This window comes from Hyla sarda, chromosome 7 (assembly GCF_029499605.1).
Source record: "Hyla sarda isolate aHylSar1 chromosome 7, aHylSar1.hap1, whole genome shotgun sequence".
Taxonomy (NCBI): Eukaryota; Metazoa; Chordata; class Amphibia; order Anura; family Hylidae; genus Hyla; species Hyla sarda.
This window is the reverse complement of record NC_079195.1, coordinates 110,933,729-110,954,323: the sequence shown is the minus strand read 5'-3', so window position 1 is coordinate 110,954,323 and position 20,595 is coordinate 110,933,729. Positions and strand designations below refer to the sequence as shown.

At 41.6% G+C, this 20,595-nt stretch overlaps 1 protein-coding gene and 1 long non-coding RNA gene across 4 annotated transcripts in view; one reads left to right on the top strand and one right to left on the bottom strand.

Annotated features, from left to right (window-relative positions):
* Nucleotides 1-20,595, top strand: part of OIT3 (oncoprotein induced transcript 3) — a 66,247-nt gene that overhangs the window by 43,064 nt on the left and 2,588 nt on the right. For both annotated transcript variants that reach the window (XM_056530452.1, XM_056530451.1), the window contains exons 5-8: nt 4,947-5,069; nt 5,820-5,980; nt 6,972-7,387; nt 9,788-9,887. In XM_056530452.1, the coding sequence (XP_056386427.1) occupies nt 4,947-5,069; nt 5,820-5,980; nt 6,972-7,387; nt 9,788-9,887 (800 nt within the window). The remainder of the gene's footprint in view (nt 1-4,946; nt 5,070-5,819; nt 5,981-6,971; nt 7,388-9,787; nt 9,888-20,595) is intronic.
* LOC130282327 (uncharacterized) lies at nt 7,245-7,997 on the bottom strand. Of its 2 annotated transcripts, none has more exons than XR_008846342.1 (3): nt 7,869-7,997; nt 7,646-7,706; nt 7,245-7,373 (listed from the first exon to the last, which is right to left on the bottom strand). It is a non-coding gene; the product is annotated as an uncharacterized LOC130282327 (long non-coding RNA). The 2 variants fall into 2 exon arrangements; XR_008846343.1 differs by having other exon boundaries at nt 7,266-7,373; nt 7,680-7,706.

The window sequence follows — 20,595 nt, the reverse complement described above, 5'->3', positions numbered from 1 at the left end:
TCATACATGCATACATACTGACACATCAATCATACATGCATACATACTGACACATCAATCATACATGCATACATACAGACAAATCAATCATACACGCATACATACAGACACATCAATCATACATGCATACATACAGACACATCAATCATACACGCATGCATACATACTGACACATCAATCATACACGCATACATACTGACACATATATCATACACGCATACATACAGACACATCTATCATAAATGCATACATACAGACACATCAATCATACACGCATACATACAGACACATCAATCATACATGCATACATACAGACACATCAATCATACACGCATACATACTGACACATCAATCATGCACGCATACATACTGACACATCTATCATACATGCATACATACAGACACATCTTTCATACATGCATAAATACACATCAATCATACATGCATACATACAGACACATCAATCATACATGCATACATACAGACACATCAATCATACATGCATACATACAGACACATCAATCATACATGCAAACATACAGACACATCAATCATACACGCATACATACTGACATCTATCATACACGCATACATACAGACACATTAATCATACACGCATACATACTGACACATCAATCATACACGCATACATACTGACATCTATCATACACGCACACATACAGATACATCTATCATAAATGCATACATACAGACACATCTATCATACATGCATACATACAGACACATCTATCATACATGCATACATACAGACACATCTATCATATACACATACACACCCATCCTCTGTATCTTCACCCCACAGTTCACTCACCCGGCTCCTGGGGATCACTGCCGCGGCTTGCTGCTTACCGGGTGCCAGGTAAGTAGCGGGGTCGGCGCCAGATGAGATTGTGGTGCATGTAACCGCAGATGATGTATGAGGCGGGTTGCTGCTTCCGTTTACAGTATAATGTGGCAGGGTTGAGTGCAGGCACTTGCTTGGAGCCGATGTGCGTGACTGCGCGCGGCATGTAATTTCCCAGCAGTCCCTGCAACTATCTATGGGGTATCATAGAGGCAGGGCGGCCACAGCCGCATGCATTAAAAATAAATGCTTTAAAGCAGGCAGATGACCCGATGGTCAGTCCAGCCCTGCTGTGCTCATTTTCTAAAGGACACGGTCCGGTATGAAGGAATTTGCTGTCAGCTACGCCCCCTTCCACCCCAGGCCCGCGCAGTGCCGACCTGTCAGCATTAAGTGTAGTGGCAGGGGGGGGCCCGCGAGCCCCCCTGGCTGTCGGGCCCGGTTGCCATGGCGACCTTTGCAACCTCTATGGTGTTATAGACAGACCTCTATTTTTAATATTCATGGACTCTATAGTAATAGGGACTTTTCCCCAGGACTGGCGCATGACAAATGTGGTGCCAATATTTAAAAAGGGGACAAAAGGTGACCCCGGAAATTATAGGCCTGTTTGTTTAACCTCGGTTGTATGTAAATTGTTTGAGGGTTTTCTGAGAGATGCTATTTTGGAATATCTTGATACAAATAAATGTATGACTCCATATCAGCATGGCTTTATGAGGGATCGGTCCTGTCAAACTAACCTGATCAGCTTTTATGAGGAGGTGAGCTCCAGACTGGACCATGGGCAATCGCTGGATGTCATATATCTGGATTTTTCCAAAGCATTTGATACGGTTCCACATAAATGGTTGGTGCATAAAATGAGAAGGATGGGGCTGGGTGAGAATGTGTGTAAGTGGGTAAGTAACTGGCTCAGTGATAGGAAACAGAGGGTGGTTATTAATGGTACTTATTCTGATTGGGTGACTGTTACTAGTGGGGTACCACAGGGGTCAGTATTGGGTCATGTCCTATTTAATATATTCATTAATGACCTTGTAGAGGGGTTGAATAGTAAAGTAGCAATCTTTGCAGATGATACTAAACTCTGTAAAGCGGTAAACACAATAGAGGACAGGGCACTGTTACAAATGGATCTGGTTAGGTTGGAGGCTTGGGCTGGGAAGTGGCAGATGAGGTTCAACACTGATAAATGTAAGGTAATGCACATGGGGAGGAAAAATCCGGCCTGGGATTATGTATTAAATAGGAGAACACTTGGGACGACTGACGTGGAAAAGGACTTGGGAGTTTTAGTTAACAGTAAATTTAGCTGTAGTGACCAGTGTTGACCAGTGTTTGCCAAGACAAATAAAATCATGGGGTGCATTAACAAGGAAACAAGGAAATAATTCTTCTGCTGTACAAATCAGACCACACTTAGAATACTGTGTACAGTACTGGGCACCAGTGTTCAATAAAGATATAGTGGAGCTGGAGAGGGTTCAAAGACGGGCAACCAGGGTAATACGGGGAATGGGATGACTACAGTACCCAGAAAGATTATCAGAATTAGGGTTATTTAGTTTGGAAAAAAGAAGGCTTAGGGGAGACCTAATAACTATGTATAAATATATCAGGGGACAGTACAGAAATCTTTCCCATGATCTATTTATACCCAGGACTGTATATATAACAATGGGGCATCCTCTCCGTTTAGAGGAAAGAAGGTTTCTACACCAGCACAGACAGGGGTTCTTTACTGTAAGAGCAGTGAGACTGTGGAATTCTCTCCTGGAGGAGGTGGTCATGGGGAATTCTGTAAAAGAATTTAAAAGGGGTCTGGATGCATTTTTGGAGAGTAAGAACATTGCTGGTTATGTAAATTAGAATTATAGGGACAGAACGTTGATCCAGGGATTTATTCTGACTGCCATATTTGGAGTCGGGAAGGAATGTTTTACCTCTAGTATGAGGTTTTTTTGCCTTCCTCTGGATTAACTCAGTAGGGACTCAGTAGGGTTATAGGTTGAACGTGATGGACTCTGGTCTTTTTTCAACCTTATGTCACTATGTCACTATGTTACAAGACTACAGGATTAAGCTATACAGAATGGCCCAGATTTATCAAACTGTGTGAGAAAAAAAATTGAGTAATTTTCCCACAGCAACCAATCACAGCTCAGTTACCATGAAAGTGAAACCTGAGCTGTGATTGGTTGCTGTGGGAAAATCACTCCATTTATTTTCTCATACAGTTTGATAAATTTGGGCCAATATCTTTGTTGATTTACCACACATAGATTTATCAGAACCTGTCTAGAGGAAAAGTTAATTTCAGAAATGAAAGAAGTGATCTGATTGGTTGCTATGTGCAACTCAGCAACTTTCCTCTGGACAGGTTTTGATAAATGTCCCAAAATGTTAGAACATTTTTAAATAAGGCTTAGGCTAGGTTCACACTACAGCTGTGCTCCGTCTCATTAAGGGTCTGTTAGGCTCTTTTTTTATTTATTTGTGCTTAATGGACTCTAAACGGATCAGAGCACAACAAGCACCCACGGGTCCCATCGGCTTCCATTGACTTTGTATGGGGTCCATCGGGTGTCCCTTATTTTGGAGGAGGTAGCAGGAAAAAAAATACCGGACATGCAGTAATTTTTCACCCACTAAACTCCCACCATTTTATAACAGAAATGCCGCTAATGGTGCTTAGCCGTAGGGTGACAGAGCCAGTATTACAAAGTTGATTAGTTTTTTAGTTTAGATTCATTGGGAAATTCAAAGCATACATCCAGTGATGGTTTCTGCTGCAGAATATATGCTTAAACTTCCACACCGTTGCCTGAGACTTGTGTGAGACTAGGGGTGTTCAATCTGCAATCTCAACAGAAATGTATGGGCTACATAATGTCCTTTGAAAAAACTCAGATTAATAATTTTTCTTTTTGGTTTTATTCCATATGTTCTGTAGTTTTTTCACAGCATATTGATGGTAAAAGGTAAGCATTCATCCTAGTAGAGGTCTTACACACTAGTTGGGAGCCATCAGGGTCTGACGCGACATTTTGGGGGACCGCCCCCTTATGAAACGTCGCGTCAGACCCTGATGGCTCCCAACTAGTGTGTAAGACCTCTGTTAGGATGGATGTTTGCCTTTTACCATCAATAAGCTGTGAAAAAACTACAGAACTTCTGGAATAAAACCAAAAAGAAAAAGAATTCATCTAACCGTGAGTGCCTGAGTTTTTTTAAACGGACATTATGAAGCCCATACATTTCTATTGTGAATATAGTCTTTTGTGGAGTTGGTGGATATCCACACCTGGGCGCAATTACTAGTCTACACAGAGACTTTCGTTCTCTTTGCTCAATCTACAAATTTTGTGAAAGTCCCATGCAAGCCTACTCCAAATCCATACATGGAACACCCGTAGTCTCTTGCAAGTCTCAGGAGTTTGGACGGCTTTGTACGGTGTCCATAATTTTTTAACCTCTTTTTTTTTAATCTGACCACCTTTGTTTGTGCAACTTACTGGTGGGTTGACTCTCACATCTATAATCAACTGAGGCATTCCCACTAGGACATGCTATGGTGGGGTCGGAACGCTGGGACCCGGTCCACCAAGACCCGGTTCACTACTCCATGTTAGTGGGTGCTCTGTGCCTTATAGTCATTGAAGTCTGTGAGTGGGTAGTGACTATACCAGTCCCCTAGATAACCCTACACCCCACTAAGCTCTGCTTCAGCTGTCAGCAGTCTTTCCTTTACTAAAAGCTGTTTGACAGTAAGGGAGTCATTGTGTCTCCTCTTCATTTGATAAAGGGAGGACTCCCAAAAGCTTGTTTTTACAAAATACTGTTAGTCCAATCAAAAAGGTATTACAAGATTGTGCTAAGATTTTGCATCCGCATCATTGAACTGCCGTGTATGTGTGTGTATATGTGCTTGTGTATATATATATATATATATATATATATATATATATATATATTCTGCCTGCTAGCATTCCTTAAGTATCTTGTAAATTTATTCTTATTTTCCCCTTTTAATTTCTCCATGTTTCAATAAGGTGCTTGTTTTATCTTTTTCCATCAGATATTGAAGGATGTCAGATCAATAATGGAGGCTGCAGCCATACCTGTGCACCATTGGGGGATTCATACCATTGTCTGTGCCCACGGGGGCTTATCCTGTCTGAGGATAACCACACATGTCAAGGTATCATACAACAAAAAGATTATATCGATCTATCCAGTTATGTCATGTTAAGACTTTTTATGCAGGTTGTATTGGGGATACTTATTTTTCTATCAAAATAAGCTTATACTAAAGGTTTTAAGTAAAGTTATAATAACCTTAAGTTACAATATTATCAATATACCTAGAGCTCATGTTTAACATAAAATGGCATAGACCAATGCAATTGACTCTACTGAACACAGCAGTGCTTGCTATAATTAAATGCCATATGATGTTTTTTATTATTTTTATTTCATTTTGTGCCAACAACAGTATTCTGTATTTTGTGTATCTGACATTGCAGCCCAGACAGCATTGCTGTGTTATACTTGTATAATGCTGGGTGTCTTCTTTCCAAGTAAAGATCATAATCCTCCACATCTTTTGTATGCAGTGGCTTGGGCTGATGCACACTTACTAACCGTGTGCAGACTTTGTTACCAGCACTTGTCATTCTCAGTGTGTATTGGTGTGAAAGTCATAGAAGACCATTGACCTGTTGCAGAGAGTTAATGTTCTGCTTTGTTACATAGATCTGTCTGGGATTGAACATTTAATTCTATTGCTAATAACCACCAGGGATTCTCATACTAGAAAGGTGATAGAAGTAATCGCAAATTGCATTTTCTCACTGTGACCTGATTCGTTCTGGTTCTCCAGCAGAATAAATAGCTGAAGTTTACAATGAAGGTTATACACTTTCTAATGTTTCACTACGTTGTCTTTCAGTTCCAGTGTTATGCAAGCCAAGTTCCATAGAGGTCTCTGTTCCAAAGGATCTAGTTGGTGGACTTGAACTGTCGCTTACCAATTCCTCCTGCAAGGGTGTTTCTAACGGCACCCATGTCAATATCAACTTCAACCTCAAGGCTTGTGGGACAGTTATCAATGTGTGTAGAATAAACAATTATTCTCTCTTTCTATTCCTATGGATTAGAAAATGCAGCACTCCCAATTAGTGTTGAGAAAAAAAAAACTTGTGATTTGAGAAAAAAAACTTGTGATTTATTCCATGATGCAGACAACGTTTCGGCAATCTCTCACCGCCGAAACGTTGTCGGCATCATGGAATAAATCACAAGTCTTTTTTTCAACACTAATTGGGAGTGCTGCATTTAATCTATACAAGTTGTGATCCGGGACACTGAGGTTCTATTGTGCTTGCACCCAGCTCCATTGAAGCCTTCTTTTGGATGTGCTGCTTTTATTTGAGTATCTATTCCTATGGCTATGGGCCCGGCTTCCTTGAGATCTAAAGCAATTTCTCTTTATTAATTCCATCTCTCTCCAGCTACATCAGTTTTTAAACCTTCAACATCATTATGGAGTCATTGAAACAATGGTTCCAATTTTAAAGATGCCATTCCCTTGGGGTGTAGCTGTAGGGGAGCTAGCAGTTGCTCAGTATTAGTGCTTTCAGGTACCCAAATACCTCTTAACACCAGTTTATTAAATGGTACTTGAGGACTTTGCTAAAAAAAAAAAAAAAATACACTGGTGCCCAAGAGCTTTATATAATCTCTGCCTGTCAGCATTATGTCAGCAAGTAATATCACGAAAAAGGGCTTATAATACTAAGTTGACATCGTAGGGATTTCTGATCTACCTACATGTGTTACTGTAGGAAATAGGAGGAGAATTGGTGCCCTAACCACAGCCCCGGTTGTACATATCGTCTTACCATAAATTGGGATATGTCTTCCAACATTCTCATTTTCTTTTGGGAAAGTTAGGATATTTAACAAGTTATAGTAGTAAACCTGCATCCAAAATTGTCTAGTTTCAATTGTATTGGAGTGAATTTGATGTATTATGTTTTGCTTTATTTTAGAAACTTGTTTACCACATGCCGTTGACTTCAAGTATTTCCATCTTTTACAGGTAGTAAGTGATAAAATTATTGCTACCAACCTAGTCACAGGTATGCCTAAGCAGACCCCAGGAAGCAATGGGGACATTATTATTCGTACAAGCAAAATAATAATCCCTATTACATGTGAGTTTCCCAGACTTTACACCATCACAGAAGGATATGTACCCAATCTTAAAAACACACCCCTCGAAATTATAGGTCGCAACAGAGGGACATTTCCCTTCACCCTGGAAATTTTCAAGGATAAAGACTTTGACGAACCTTACAGGGAAACTCTGCCAACACTTAAGCTCAGAGATTCGCTTTACTTTGGCATTGAACCTCTGATGCGCGTCGGTGGACTGGCAACCCTTGTGGAGAATTGTTTTGCAACCCCATCTTCCAAAAATGATGAAATCCTGAAATACTATCTAATAAAAGATGGGCAAGTATTAAATAATTTATTATTATAGTACAATAGGATATGTTTATAAATATAATATCATGTTGATGCTTCAGACTGAATTATGTGCTATATAATGCTAAAACAGTATGGTAGGGTCATAGTCTACCCATAGGATAATATCACTGAAAACGATGAATCAATGTTTAGTTATTTGCTTTTGTATCATTTTTCCACATGATGAGATTGTTTTTTAGCATCCTTTTTCTTATTTATAAATGATTGCTACAGTGTAAATACCTTTAATACAGTTGAATTGTGGATGTGTTCATACCTGGTCATTTTTTTCCTATCACAGAAACTGCAGTCAAAAAAAATTACCATTATTTTTAGAACATGAGGTGCTTTCACTACATTTATTAGATTTGGGGACAGCAGTGTCTGCATGGTCTTAGCGCCGACTGATCGAGTTGGCATTGGATTCCATAGTGTGAACATAGCCTTACACTTTTTTCACACTCACCAATTTTTGCATAATATTTGCATAAAAACATATATTTTAACATCATAATCCAGTCCAGCTGGGCATCTGCATGATCTCTCCACTAGGTAGCCAAAACATAAAATTGATGTAGGAGTTTCATATGGTTCCTGAAAAGGAAAATATTTTGTAAACAAGCATCATTATTCCTGTAACTGAGTATATCATACAATTGCCGGAGATTCAAATCTTCTTCACCTTAGCCTCTCCACCAACCAGACTTATACTACCAACCTTCCCTCAAAGAGATACCCCAAGGAACTTGTTTCTGTACATGTGGGAATGAATAACAGTGTATGAAAACTTTGTACTCTACTGCCACCACTTATATATACTAAATGCATTTCCATTCTACTTGTTCTCAAACCATACACCTCTTCCAAGCAAATCATGAACAACAGTTTAGCAGATGAAAAAGAAAAGGTCACCTAGAGAGAATTAGGTGATATTCGACCACACTCTGAAGGTACAAAAGTTAAAAATTTTAAGAAGTTAAAAAACATTGCTGCTTTCTTCCAAAAACAGCACCACTCTTGTATTTCAGTTTGTGTGTGGTATTGCAGCTCAATTCCATAGAATATTAAACATGACCACAGGACCGGTGTGGTGCTGGTTTTGGAAAAGGGCAGCTGTGGGTTTTTTTTTTAAACTTCTTCCGATGAGATTGTTGGCTTTTTGGTTGAAATGTTGGGCTGAAGGAAGAGTCAATTAGATAAAACTTGGAATACAAAATATTGAACCATAAACTGAGACAGAAACATCCAGAAAGTGAATTCTGAATGAAGGGTAGGTGAAGGTGGATACTGATATTTTAACCTATTTCATGCTGGTAAAGAAAAAGAGAATGAAGGGCAGAACACGAATATCCATGTTAAACTACAAACAAAAAAAATGGAATCCTAAGGAAAGTGGGAAGCAGATTCTCCTCTACAGAAATCCAATGGGTTTTGTGACTATTCAGTGATCAAAGGTATTTAGAAAATATTTTTGGGAGGTCTTAAAGGAATTCTGTCAGCTGCTGGCATTTGCTATTAGTGCAGGTTACACTGATTAAAATGGTGGTTACTAGAGATGAGCGAAGTTACAGTATTTTGATTTGTCACGAACTTTTCGGCTCGGCAGTTGATGACTTATCCTACATAAATGAGTTCAGCTTTCAGGTGCTCCGGTGGGCTGGAAATGGTGGATACAGTCCTAGGAGAGAGTCTCCAGCCCACCAAAGCACCTGAAAGCTGAACTCATTTATGCAGGCTAAAGTCAGCAACTGCCGCGAAGTTCGTGACGAATCGAATTACTGTAACTTCGCTCGTCTCTAGTGGTTACCTTATCTTTCAGGTGCCACCGTTCCTGAGAAACCATTAAAAATCCATATATGTAAATGAGGCTCTTGGTGCACTAATGCATTCCCCAGCCTCAAGGTTAACCGGTTCTTCTTCCTGGCTGGTTCCTTACTTACACCCCCTAATAAATACCGATATTTAAATATTCCCCTACTGAACGTAGCTGCTATGTGCTAAAATCCAAGATGGTCAGGACTAGGATCTCAGCATGTAGCAACTACGCGCAGTAGGGGACCAACCAGGAAGACAAATCAGTGCACCTTGAGGTTAGGCACACCCCAAGTGCATTAATTACATATATTGATTTTATCGATTTCTCAGGAACGGCGGCACTTAAAAGGATAAGATAACCATTATTGTTATTAGTGTCACCTGTACTAACAGGCATGAACAGTACGTAAGTGCGGGTGATGCTGCTGGCAGATTCCCTTTAATCTCACTGACTTTATTAGAGATAAACACAAGCGAAACAATAACATGTGAAGATCTGCAGTTTTACATGTAGCATGTACTACAGCATGGGCTGACATGTCATCTGAAAATTTGCTCTTTTTTCCCCAGTTGTGTCTCAGATGAGGCTGTCAAGCAATATACATCAAAAGATCATCTGGCCAAACACTTCCAGGTCCCAGTGTTTAAGTTTGTTGGAAAAGACAACAAGGTATATGTCAGAGTTTTCATATATTTCACAATGTGAATGATGGATCCAAATGGAATAATAAGCAATAGATAGTTAAACTGAATTTCTTTGATTGTTAATGAATATAAAGCACATGAACAATGCTAGTTATACCGGTGATGTCATTTCTTATAAGTATGCTGAGAATCCTGAGCGAAGGAGAATGCAGAGAGATTTAATATGATATATCAGAGGATAATAAAATGTAAATCCAGGTTTTACATTACGTTCTATGTATATGTGCTTAGTATTCCATTGACCCATAATAAGCTGCTATGCTATTCACTAGGGCTGTGAAGAGGAGCATGTAGATACACTACCCTCAATGATTAATTATACTGGAAATCCTCATAATAATTATAGTCATTCACTTTCCAAAATTAGAGAAGTTGTTGCTTTTTCTAATTCAATTTAACAGAATGAACTGTAAATGAGAAGAACAAATGGCTCTGAAGTCTGGCATATATCGACCCCATTAATTTTGGATACAGAACTGGCATTTACAGTTACATTCAGTTTTAAAAGGAGAAAATTCTAGCCACAAGTTGACCTCACGAGTTATAGTTCACATTTTAGGTCAGTACTTTATAAAAGAAAAGCTTTTTAATGTAACAAGCTTATAACGTTGGTGATTTCATATTCCTCTGAGCCTGGATTGAATAGTTGCAGCAGCAATTTTAGCAGAAGCCATTAAATAGAGTCTGTCAGCAGATTGAGCCCTCAAAACTGCTGACAGCACTAAATAGAGGACAAGAAGCACAGTAGAAACATACCATGGGTTGTGGCCGTGCAGGCTGCATTGTTTTAATGTCCCAGCTCTATTACAAGTGCCCAGGAGGCCGATCCTTCATGTCATGTAACAAGTGATGTGTGCTATGTAATGTATCAGGCCAATATGATGTGCAAATTACAGGGATGTAGGGAATGTACTCACTACATTACTGGCATAAATTTTATTTCCAAACTAAACCCCCATTTGATCTATTAGGCCAGATTTTCTAGGTCACCCAGCCCATTTGTCTAGGCTTCTACTGCTGCAGCTCTGGCTCAGAGCCAGATTAAGGTTAAGTTTCCACTTGTTTTTTTTTCCGGTAGTTTTTGGAAAACTGCCACTGCAGTTTTTGAGCCAAAGTCAGAAGTCAATCCATAAGGGAGGAGAAGTGTAAGTCGTTCCTTTATATGTCCTATTCCTTTTGAATACACTTCTGGCTTTGGCTCAATAACTGCAGTGGCAGTTTTCCAAAAACTGCCAGAAAAAAAAAGTGGAAACTTAGCCTAAGGGTGTCTAGGGTATTGTGTTGTTAACCTATCAGGGTACCTCCACCAACTATAGGCTAACTTCAAGTGTGAGGTAGAACAACCACCTATGCCTTGCTATGTAAAATACTATTTACATCAGGGACATTGCTAGGGTCTTCAAGAGGATCTATGGCCAACCAAAAAATTAGATTGGAGTATCATTTAAAAGCTCAGTGTACCCTGACCACATACCTATTTACAGTTTCTTGATACTTCTTCTGTTATTGAGAAATGAGGGTTTATAGTTTGTCTGAGAATTCAGGGAATCAGTCAGATGGGCAGAAACTAAATTTCAATAAAGGGAGTGACAGTGAGGGGCAGACGTATACAGTCAGCCACCAATTGTGCACGTTCTCCCACTTAAAAAGATGAGAGAGGCCTGTAATTTTCATCATAGGTATGCCTCAACTATAAGAGACATAATGAGAAAAAAAAATTCCATAAAATCACATTGTCTGATTTTTAAAGAATTTATTTGCAAATTATGGTGGAAAATAAGTATTTGGTCACCTATAAACAAGCAAGATTTTTGGCTCTCACAGACCTGTAACTTCTTTTTTAAGAGTCTCCTCTGTCCTTCACTCGTTACCTGTATTAATGGCACCTGTTTGAACTTGTTATCAGTATAAAAGACACCTGCCACAACCTCAAACAGTCACACTCCAAACTCCACTGTGGCCAAGATCAAAGAGCTGTCGAAGGACACCAGAAAATAATTGTAGACCTGCACCAGGCTGGGAAGACTGAATCTGCAATAGGCAAGCCGCTTGGTGTGAAGAAATCAACTGTGGGAGCAATTATTAGAAAATGGAAGGCATACAAGACTACTGATAATCTCCCTCGATCTGGGACTCCACGCAAGACCTCACCCCGTGGTGTCAAAATGATCACAAGAACGTCGAGCAAAAATCCCAGAACCACACAGGGGACCTAGTGAATGACCTGCAGAGAGCTGGGACCAAAGTAACAAAGGCTACCATCACCAACACATTACGCCGCCAGGAACTCAAATCATGCAGTGCCAGACATGTCCCCCTGCTTAAGCCAGTACTTGTCAGGGCCCATCTGAAGTTTGCTAGAGAGCATTTGGATGATCCAGAAGAGGATTGGGAGAATGTCACATGGTCAGTAGAACTTGTTGGTAAAAACTCAACTCGTCGTAATTGGAGGAGAAAGAATGCTGAGTTGCATCCAAAGAACACCATACCTACCGTGAATCATTGGGGTGGAAACGTCATGCTTTGGGGCAGTTTTTTCTGCTAAGGGACCAGGACGACTGATCCGTGTAAAGGAAAGAATGAATGGGGCCATGTATCTTCAGATTTTGAGTGAAAACCTCCTTCCATCAGCAAGGGCATTGAAGATGGAATGTGGCTGGGTCTTTCAGCATGACAATGATCCCAAACACCCTACCCGGGCAACGAAGGAGTGGCTTGTAAGAAGTATTTCAAGGTGCTGGAGTGGCCTAGCCAGTCTCCACATCTCAACCCCTTAGAAAACCTTTGGAGGGAGTTGAAAGTCTGTGTTGCCCAGCGACAGCCCCAAAACATCACTGCTCTAGAGGAGATCTGCATGGAGGAATGGGCCAATAGGCCAAAATACCAGCAACAGTGTGGGAAAACCATGTGAAGACTTACAGAAAACGTTTGACCTCTGTCATTGCCAACAAAGGGTATATAACAAAATATGCAGATTAACTTTTGTATTGACCAAATATTTATTTTCCACCATAATTTGCAAATAAATTCTTTAAAAATCAGACAGTGATTTTATGGATTTTTTTTTCTCATTATGACTCTCATAGTTGAGGTATACCTATGATGAAAATTACAGGCCTCTCACCTTTTTGAGTGGGAAAACTTTCACATTTGGTGGCTGAATAATACACTGCTCAAAAAAAAAAAAAAGGGGAACACTTAAACAACACAATGTAACTCCAAGTCAATCACACTTCTGTGAAATCACACTGTCCACTCAGGAAGCAACACTGATTGACAATCAATTTCACATGCTGTTGTGCAAATGGAACAGACAACAGGTGGAAATTATAGGCAATTAGCAAGAAACCCCCAAATAAAGGAGTGGTTCTGCAGGTGGTGACCACAGACCACTTCTCAGTTCCTATGCTTCCTGGCTGATGTCCCTTTTTAATGCTGGCGGTGCTTTCACTCTAGTGGTAGCATGGGACGGAGTCAACAATCACACAAGTGGCTCAGGTAGTGCAGCTCATCCAGGATGGCACATCAATGCGAGCTGTGGCAAGAAGGTTTGCTGTGTCTGTCAGCATAGTGTCCAGAGCATGGAGGCGCTACCAGGAGACAGGCCAGTACATCAAAAGACGTGGAGGAGGCAGTAGGAGGGCAACAACCCAGCAGCAGGACCGCTACCTCCGCCTTTGTGCAAGGAGGAGCAGGAGGAGCACTGCCAGAGCCCTGTAAAATGACCTCCAGCAGGCCACAAATGTGCATGTGTCCACTCAAACGGTCAGAAACAGACTTCATGAGGGTGATACGTCCACAGGTGGGGGTTATGCTTACAGACCAACTCCGTGCAGGAATTTGCCAGAGAACACCAAGATTGGCAAATTTGCCACTGGTGCCCTGTGCTCTTCACAGATGAAAGCAGGCTCACACTGAGCACATGCGACAGATGTGACAGAGTCTGGAGACGCAATGGAGAACATTCTGCTGCCTGCAACATCCTCCAGCATGACCGGTTTGGGGGTGGCATTTCTTTTGGGGGCCGCAAAGCCCACCATGTGCTTGCCAGAGGTAGCCTGACTGCCATTAGGTGCCGAGATGCGATCCTCAGACCCCTTGTGAAATAATATGCTTGTGCAGTTTGCCCTGGGTTCCTCCTAATGCCAGACAATGCTAGACCTCATGTGGTTGGAGTGTGTCAGCAGTTCCTACAAGAGGAAGGCACTGATGCTATGGACTGGCCTGCCCGTTCCCCAGACCTGAATCCGATTGAGCACATCTGGGACATCATGTCTCACTCCATCCACCAACACCCCGTTGCACCACAGACTGTCCACGAGTTGGCGGATGCTTTAGTCCAGATCTGGGAGGACATCCTTCAGGAGACCATCCGCCACCTCATCAGAAGCATGTCCAGTCATTGTAGGGAGATCATTCCGGCAAGTGGAGGCTACACACACTACTAAGCCTCATTTTGACTAGTTTTAAGGACATTACATCACAGTTGGATCAGCCTGTAATGGGGCTTTCCACTTTTGATTTTGAGTGGGACTCCATATCCAGACCTCCATGGGTTGATATTGATTTCCATTGATAATTTTTGTGTGATGTTGTTGTCAGCACATTCAACTATGCATGTAAAGACGAAAGTATTTTATCCGATTAGTTCATTCATTCAGATCTAGGATGTGTTATCTTAGTGTTCCCTTTATTTTTTGAGCAATTTACTTTTTACCCCTCTGTATGTAATTATCATATAACATTGTTGCCAATAACCAGGAGGAAATCCTCCCAGGATCCTCCCAGGTTCCCCAGTGGGTAGTTTACCCCATACGGTCAGTTTCACGAGGAAGTAGACTGGTCCCGCTAGTAAGTAGATGCCCACAGTAGATAGTTTCTCACATTAGGTAGTTTGGTTCCCCCAATAGATAGACAGGTTCCTCTGGTAGATAGATGCCCCCAGTAAGCAGGTTCCCCAAATAAGTAAACAAGTTATCCTGGTAGGTAGGTGTCCCCAGTAGAAAGATAGTTTTCAACATTAGGTAGACAGGCCCCACTAGGTTGGTAAAAGTTGATGGCTGGCTATAGCAGACATTGGACAATAAGACAGACTCATCAGGCCAGAGTCAGAAAATGCCACAGCCTACCCTTCCTATTTTGTCAGGTCATGTTGGCTCAGTGGTTTATGAGAAGGACATGAAGGGGAGCAAAAAGATTGGAGGCTGAGGAGTAGAATGTGGGCATGGAAGTTGAAGAGGATGATGACATGGAGGCTGAGAAAAAAAGATTAGGGAGGAGGCCAGGGAGGATGAGGCAGAGGACAAGAATAAGGACAAAGAGGCCGAAAAAGAGGATGGAGAGACCTGGATTCTAGGAGAAGGATGATGAGGGAGGAGGGCTCAGAGGTGAAGGTAGAGGATGAGGGAGGAGGAAATGGAGGCTGAGGAGGGCTTGAAGGCTGAAGAGGAGGGGGAGGGAGAAAGGCACAGACCCTGAGGTGGAAGATAAGAGCGAAGGCTAAGGAAGGGGATGAGGGTTTAGGATGTGGAGGCAGAGAAGGAGGATGAATGCCAGGAGACTAAGGTGGAGGATAAGGGCATGGAGGCTACTGAGGCAGAGAATGGCATGGAGGCTGAGGGAAGAGTGCTTGGAGGCTGAGGAGGAGGACAGGGGATTAGGACATGGAGGCAAAGGAGGAGAATATAAACAAGGAAGCTGAGAAGGAGGATAGGGGCATGGAGGCTTTGGAGGAGGAGGACTAAAATAGCAAAAAAAAGCGCTCCATAGTTTAAAACTGCGTTTGTCACTCAAATTGCTTCATGTGAATGGGCGCTTACCAATGAAGGTTGTGCGGACCCCAGCACAACAAAGGACGAGAGCTTGAAAGAATGCCACCTTTCCATAATAGAAAACAAAGTGAAACCAGGGACCTCCAGGAGAGAGTAGATACCTTCGGGTGCTGAGAGACCACAGATGCCAGGTAAAAGTGAACAGAGTTTATTCCCAACATGCAATGTGTTTCCCGCCTTAGCACTTCAACAGGCCTGAGGGAATAAACTCTGTTCACTATTACCTGGCATCTGTGGTCTCTCAGTGACTGAAGTTATCCGTTCTCTCCTGGAGGTCCCAGGTTTCACTTTGGAGGAGGAGGGTGAGAGAGGAGGGTACAGAGGCTGTGGAGGAGGCTGAGAGAAAGGTAATGGAAGCTGAGGAGTAAGATGAGGGAGGTGGCACAGAGTCTAAGGAGGAGGATGATTTTGGAGTCACAATGCTTCATTCATTGTCTATGGGAGCTGCTGGAGCTAGCACTGTACTCTGCTGCCTGCAAAGCAGCTCATTAATATGCCACCCCCTGACCCAGTCTCTAACATTTATTCCAGGTTGGGATAAAATGATTTAAACAGTTTTTGTATCCAAACAGGTTAAAGAGAGTTGTTTTGCAGATGAGAGAGGCTTTTGTTACGTTAGTGTATTCTAGATAATAGGTGTGGGTATAAAGGTCACCTCTGTTCATAAGAAGTGATAGGTATGTGCATAATCATCAATACTTGAGGACTAACTACATATCTATACTGGGCATCTCAGTGCATTAGATTAATGCTGTGCATGAGCCTGAATTCCAAAGCAAATTTATCAAGTGCAAGCAATTAAAACTGTTCTAAAGCAGAGACAGAAAGGCTGTGCCCCATTGCAGACTTTAAATTGCCTAACCCAAGCTTCATATCAAACTTAAAGCAATGGACAAAACTTTCTGCTAAGTCAAATAAAATAAGAAACACATCTCTGTCGTCTTGTGTGCCAAGCCCTTACAGATGTAGGAATAGCGTAACAAACAGCTAAGCACTGATACGTTCCCAAGTCAAGATCCCAAAATCAGACCTGTAAATTATCACACCCCAAACCCCTAAATTACTGACCCCAGAGCACACCCATCTTGTGTGCCAGGTCAGGTTCTGCAGAAAATATGTCGTCCATTGTCAGGTGTCATTGTGCCCCAAGGCATGTGTATTGCTCCCCTTCCTTTGAAAAATATAGGCACTATGGAGTAGTCAAATAATTTGCCTACAATATATGGACAGAAGTACACATTACACCAACATCCTATTCTAAATGCATAGGCATAAATATGGAGTTGGTCCCACCTTTGCAATGATAATCACTTCCATTGAGAGGCTCACAATCGCCATTCTAGTTCATCCTAAAGATGTTGGATGGGGTTGAGGTCAGGGTGTTGTGTGAGCCAGTCAAGTTCTTTGACACCAAACTCCTCCAACCATGCCTTTATGGACCTAGGTTTGTGCACTGGGGTACTGGCATGCTGAAACAGAAAAGGGCCAAACCCAAACTGTTTCCATAAAGGTGGAAGTGTACAATTGTCCAGAATGTCTGGGTATGAAGCAGCATTAAGATTTCCATTCACTTAAACTATGCGACATAGACCAAGCCCAGATAAAGAAGCATGATTCATCACTCCACAAAACACGTTTCAGTTCTAAAAGTGACATGGTATACACCACTCCATCCAGAGCAAATATGATGAACATACATATTTCCATCATACTGTAGGGGCAGTTCACACTGAGAATTTCTGCCCAGACAGAGATCTTAAGTGCAGCTGGTGCTGTCACCGCTATGACCACGCAGACATGCACCGTCCCCATTGACTGGAAAAGGGCTGGAAAAGGTGGATACAGTCCTAGGAGAGAGTCTGCAGCCCACCGGAGAACCTGAAAGCTGAACTAATTTATGCAGGCTAAAATCAGCAACTGCCGAGCCGAGAAGTTTGTGACATATTGAATCACTATATCTTCGCTCATCTCTAATATTGATTCTTTTGGTGGAAATTCCACAGCAGAATATCTGCAAGTAAAAATTCTTCTGCAGAATTCCATTAACAGCAATGGGAGGCTGCTGCAAAACTGTTTACACCTGGAGTTTCTCAGCTGACATTTTCAGCATGAACTTGCCTTTACTGAACAAAACCCACTATACCAAGGCGAATTTTACCCGTATGACTTTATAAGAGATACATTCTACCTCCAATACCATGAACACATATTACCAACAGATAATTGAAACTGTCTATCTTATCGTTAGTTTATAGTTCATATAGTACAAATGTAGTGATGTATAAAGGCCAGAATACTTCATCACTATGCCAGCATCAAGGCCTATTTAACACCTTTACATCTTACAACATCTATAAGACCTCTTATCCCCTATCGGGGAGGGGGGATTTCCAGGACGGCGTTCTGAACATGAAAGCTTGGAGTTTCCGATGTAGCGCCACTCCCCCTGCTTTTTTTTTCTATAGGAGGGGGGCTCTATAGGAGTTGTGGTTTAGTCTTTTACAGTTCAGATGAGAGATGTAAAAGTTGTAAGTTTTAGTTATTACAGTAATTCTTAAGATGGTTATAGGAGCCCCCTTCCGGGGTGTAACGTTACTTTTGGCCATTTAGAATGGAGCATTTGGTTTGTACACTTTTTTTTTAATCACAGCCACAAGAGTAGCCGCAGTTGGTCAGTTTGCATATATTAGTCACTATTTGGATACATTAGTATCATTTTGGTCACAATGTAGGGCCCTGAAAGAAACAACTACATAAAGACCAATAATACCACCATATGGTGAACAAATAGTTTTACAGTATTTTACTAAGGGAAAAGATCATCTTACCTGCCACATAGGACAGCGTTTTGAACCCCTTGTAGGCTCCAATGCCCAGATCAAGAGCTGTTGCCACCGTGCAGGTAAGTATTAAAATAAGCTTTATCCACGGAAGATCCAGTACCATGAGGCCTAATATCACTAAAAATCTTTGTTTATAAGAATATTTTTAAAAGCTATCAGTACAGAAAATTTGATAAAGTCTGGATGCCTTGGTTGATCTTGGGGGAGTTGGTTGTGCCTTCTGCACATGTGAGTTCTCCCCATTAAATTTGTATGGCACTTTACCCTTGAATGGTGTGGTAGGGTTCCCGTGGGTGTTTGAGTGGTGTGTGTGTGGTTGTCGTTGGGCTGTTTACTCCAGGGACTTCATAATTTCCCTGTACTTGCTTGTGATTGCTGTCTTGCCTTGTATTATTCTCCTGGTGGATGTAATGGCGCTTTTGGGGAGCTCTCTGGAGTGTTGTTGTTTTATCTTTGTTTTGTTTATGCAAAAGTTCAAAATAAATACTTAAAAAAATAAATAAATAAATAAATATATATATATATATAGATAGATAGATAGATAGATATATCAGTAAAGGTAAATGCTAATGCTGTGTTTCCCAAGGGCAGTCATCAAGTACCCCCAACAGGTCATGGTTTGAGGATGTCTCATACAGAGAACACTTGTGCTGATGCCTGATGCACTGATCATAGTCATATCACCTGTGAAAGACTAAGGAAATCCTGAAAACATGACCTGCTGGTGGTACTTGAGGACGGGGCGTGCAAAACACTGTGCTAATGTGAGCAACATGCCAAGCCAATGCAAATAAGCCCAAAGGTCATTAAAAGAGCCTGGAGAGGGAAACATTATCTAGGTTTCCTTTCACCAATAAGGTATGTTCACACTACGGATTTGTAGCTGAATCTCCGTTTGCGGAATTCAGCGAGCGGTGATTCAGCCTGGCAGCCAGCGGCGGCGGTAGGACCGTGCGGCACTGCGCCATCACCATTGATGGTTATGCAGTGCTTGCAGACTTCCGCGCAAAGAATGAACATGTTCTTTCTTTGCGCGGAACAATTTCAGCTTAAATTTTGCAGCGTGAACTGATCTCGCGGAAGACCCATTCACACAGATGCTAACGTTCACTGTGCGGAATTTCACTCACGGAATTCCGCAGTGTGAACATAGCCATAGGGAGCCCATTTTGTTCTTTGCTATGGACCCCTCTCTTATGTCCCTATGTTCACATTAATGTTACACACATAAAATACACAAGGAAGATATCTTTCAGTCACTCCTACCGTAGCCTGTATCTTCATAATAGAAAGAATTATCAGTCTCTTACAATTTCTTATATATTGTGAGGATCCCATTCATCTTTACAATACAGTAAATGCTTGAACCCCCATATACATAGCAGGGTAAAGTGCAGTCTGTGTATTTGTTATACACCTTATGTAACCAACCTAAAATCCTTGTTGGAAACATGTATTCATTGCCCACATTTGTTGGTGTCCTTTTAGTATTTAGGGTGATTATTTTCTCCATACATTTAGCTGCTAAGTTGTAATATTAATATCCTGAATCAGCCAGAAAATCAATGATTTACTGAGTATAATAGTTGCTTTATTGCATTATGTGGTTCTTTAGTGGGATAATATAAAAGAACTATATAAACGTCTGTATGTCTACAGTATACAATAGAACATTTGAAAGCTGTATCTCTTCTATGATAACCAGGGCCGGATTAACGTAGGGGGGGGGGGGGGATGAAGCTGTCGCTCCAGGCCCCTACGTTAAAATAGCCCAGCACGGACGGTCTGCTATATTTACAGAAAAAGAGGGCCAGCCATGTGATATCCCGTGCCCGCAGGGGGCCCCCGTCACATTCGGGAAATCCCTGTGTACCGAAAAATCTTTTCAGGACACAAGGATGTCCCGGCGGTTACCTCTCTGCGGCGGCCCTCGTGTTAACTTTAAAAATGCAGGGGCCACCGGGAGGTAGCGCACGCAGGGACGTCACTGACGTCCCGT